The sequence below is a fragment of the Plasmopara halstedii genome (assembly GCF_900000015.1).
Source record: "Plasmopara halstedii genome assembly, contig: Scaffold_637, whole genome shotgun sequence".
NCBI lineage: Eukaryota > Oomycota > Peronosporomycetes > Peronosporales > Peronosporaceae > Plasmopara > Plasmopara halstedii.
Window position 1 is genome coordinate 12,822 of NW_020187554.1, and position 3,215 is coordinate 16,036.

At 41.8% G+C, this 3,215-nt stretch overlaps 1 protein-coding gene across 1 annotated transcript; it reads right to left on the minus strand.

The window, feature by feature from the left end:
- Nucleotides 1-78: 78 nt before the first annotated feature.
- On the minus strand, nucleotides 79-1,949 carry PHALS_12647 (hypothetical protein F442_12109; the record flags this gene model as incomplete). Its single annotated transcript, XM_024728238.1, has 5 exons — nucleotides 79-202; nucleotides 276-479; nucleotides 548-999; nucleotides 1,050-1,099; nucleotides 1,160-1,949. 5 exons carry the CDS (start codon nucleotides 1,947-1,949, stop codon nucleotides 79-81), a joined length of 1,620 nt encoding a protein of 539 aa, XP_024578735.1.
- Between the last annotated feature and the right edge of the window lie 1,266 nt (nucleotides 1,950-3,215).

Consider the following 3,215-nt stretch of genomic DNA (forward strand, 5'->3'; position numbering starts at 1 on the left):
GATGATTGAATTATTTATCAACGAAATTATCCCAAAAATATGTACTGCGAATTTTGCAGTAAAATCGAACGAATTTGATCATAACATGCGATCTCTACATTGTTCTAGTTGTTCTTTCTTGGAAGGGAGATATTTTTCATCGTAAAGATTACGAAGAGCAGAGTGAGGACGTGCTGTATTTGGCTGGCTGCTCTGGTTCATCCTGTACGCAGGCAACACTTAAGTGATAAGTTGTCCGAAATTTTTCAAAACAAATCACAACAAAATCAAAAAACCTGTGGACTCGACGAGATTGTCTTGCCGTCAAACATTTTCGTGCATTAAGGGCTGCATGTTTTGCATCGGCACCCTCATTCTTGCTTACTGTTTGCGACTGACGAGGTAGAACATAATCACACTTGGAAAGGTCTGTAGCCAAATGACCTCTCTGTCCACATCTTGGACAACAAATATTCGACATACGCATCAAGTGCCAAGTGCTAGAAAAGTATAGCCATTGAACAGCAAATCAGTACCAAACATCCGAAAGAAATATTTAGTTACTTACATATTGACATGAGCTTTCGGATAAGAGATACCACATTCCATTCGCTGCTGACGCCAATCTTCGCGATCTCTGCTAAATCGGCGCAGCTTCTTCACCGTAGCATATATTTCAGGTTTGTTCTCACGTGTTGCAGTAAGCATGACATTTTCATAATAACGTCGGTCAATCGCCAGCGCCTGCACTTCTGTCACAGCTTTGATATCGAAGATTGCTCCACGCTTTGAAGTGACAAGTGGTAACTCTCCAGCAATATCTCCAGCACCAATTAAAGTCAACTCAATGTTCACGACTGTTTCAGGATTATTTCTTGAAGAAGCTTGTGGTAGGTGAAGGCGTCGCATGAAAACATCACCCCCCGCTGTGTCGAAACTCCAATTGATGCGCTCCATGACTTCGCCTGAAGTTATGATAAACATCCACTTTGCATCTGTGCCAGCTCGATAAAGATATTCCTAAAATTCCCTTAGACAAGATATATCCTCTTTAAAACATGAAATCTTACATTGCTGGTAAAGTGGCGGGACCTCATTGAGCTTACAAGACGCATTTTTTCTGACAGTATGAATGGAATGAATCAGAAAAATCAAATGGCAGTATGTTCTGTGGACTCACCAAGCTTTGCCCAGTTTTTGAAAAGAAACATTCGATCGAGGACCTCGGCATTGTTGTAATGAGAAGCCTCCATTGACGCCGTACGAACCAACCGTATATAATCCGCCCGTTCTAGGCAAATCAACTCGCACCTTTCCGTGAAGTGTGAAGCTTTGATAGTAGCATTGCGCTTTGCTGACGGATTTAACAACACTATTTCGCCAAACATAGCTCCTGGCCCGAGACTCGCGACCATAGCACCAAAATCTACTTGTGCTAAGTTGACATCGATACTCAAACGTCTTGTTGTTCGCCTTTGCTTTGTCATCGATAGCATTGGAGGGATCGGAGCTAGAGTCACTTCGACATTACCCGGCTTTTCAACTTTTACATACACATCCACGAGTCCGTCCACAACGATATAACATCGGTCACCAGTATCGCCTTGACGAATGATAACTCCTCCGCTTCTCATTTTAATAAGTCGCATCTGACGGCAGATTTCACGACGAATATATTCCGGTGCTGCTCCAAAAATGTTGTTACTGTACTGCTTGCACTTATCGACCATCCAGCTATACACAAGGTCCAAATTTTGTTCATTCCGTAGTGCCGGTTCATCCATCAGAATCGCTTTGGCAGCTACTAAACGTTGTTCTTCCTCGGGTGTTCTTTCAAGTAATTTCACCAAGTGGGGTGGAATTGGGAGCTTAATAGGACCTGTTTGACTGTTTGAAGGACGATAAGATGACTGCCGGCGCAATGAGCCTCGCACCTCAAGCGACCTTGAGAGCTCCGGAAGCTCGGACATTAATACCGCTATTTTTATCAATAATTAGAGACTTAAGTTCGCTGAAATAGTTATAGTGATACTGTTTCCTTTGTAGCATCCAGCATCATTCATTCAAATCGGTATGAGAACATTATTTTCCTGTCGTGATAGAAGCGTTGCTGCCAACAGTTCAAATCCTCTCCATTTCGGCTATATGCTGCTAGGTGTCGTGAGGACAGATGATGTTTAGATTACTTGAGCTCGTCGACAAGACCTGCAATTGAAACATCATCATTACTTTCAACAAAGATATGAAAGCTTGACATCGCAAACTTTGTGTATTGACAATTGTATGCATAACGGTTTGATGCACCTTCCATTAGTTTGCTTTCAGAAATAGCACCAAATGATAAAGTGCTTTGAGCAATGCTTGGCAAACACTATGCATTTATTCTCATAACAACATGTGGGATGTTGTTAATTAAGGCAGCGGTACAATCTAGTTAGCGTTGATTTGTTCAGGTTCGCTTTCAGCGGGCAAAATTACCAGCTTGCGCCACAATGAAGCGAATGGATGCATATTTAGCGCGCAAAATCAATGCGCGTTATTGTTTCGACAACATCACAGGACGTGCGATTTTATACAATCACAACAAGCAATGCTGGACGTCACTGAAAGAATGTTTGCTTTCAAATGTCTTACTTTTGCTTTCTAATCCATTTCGCTACTTTTGTCCGAAGACGAAGAGTCGTTAATTTTAAAAGATATCATCACCGTTCCCGTTGTCGGTGGCGCTTAGTCTAAAAAACCGCCATTTACTTTGCACAGAAGAAGCTTTGAGAGTTCGAGTTGAATGCGGGTTCCTACCAGGAGCGGATCCGACGTTGTCAGTTTGCTTTCTGATTTCAGAAGTACACATTTTTAGAGCTAAATACTGTCTTTCTACGTCCCTCCTTTTTAGTCTTCACAGAACCAATACTCCAATTTTCGTAAATGTTTACAATTCACCAAGTAAATTGCAGATTATTTCGTGATATTCCCGAGACCTCCGAATATGGATTCTGAATTCAAAATTTTGATATTGAATGCATTCGCTTATACTCTACTAGCTCAAGCAGTCGTGCATCTCATGCGATGTAAGACGCTCCGAAATTTATCACGAATTTTCAAGGCCATGAGAAGCCCTCCTTTTTGAGGTCAACGTTCAACAACTCCTGGCTGTGAGCCTCGCATTTATTTTAGAAGGTCTAGCTTCCTAAAATGATAGAAGCCCCATGTCTTAGATTTCACGAAAAGTAGTAGAG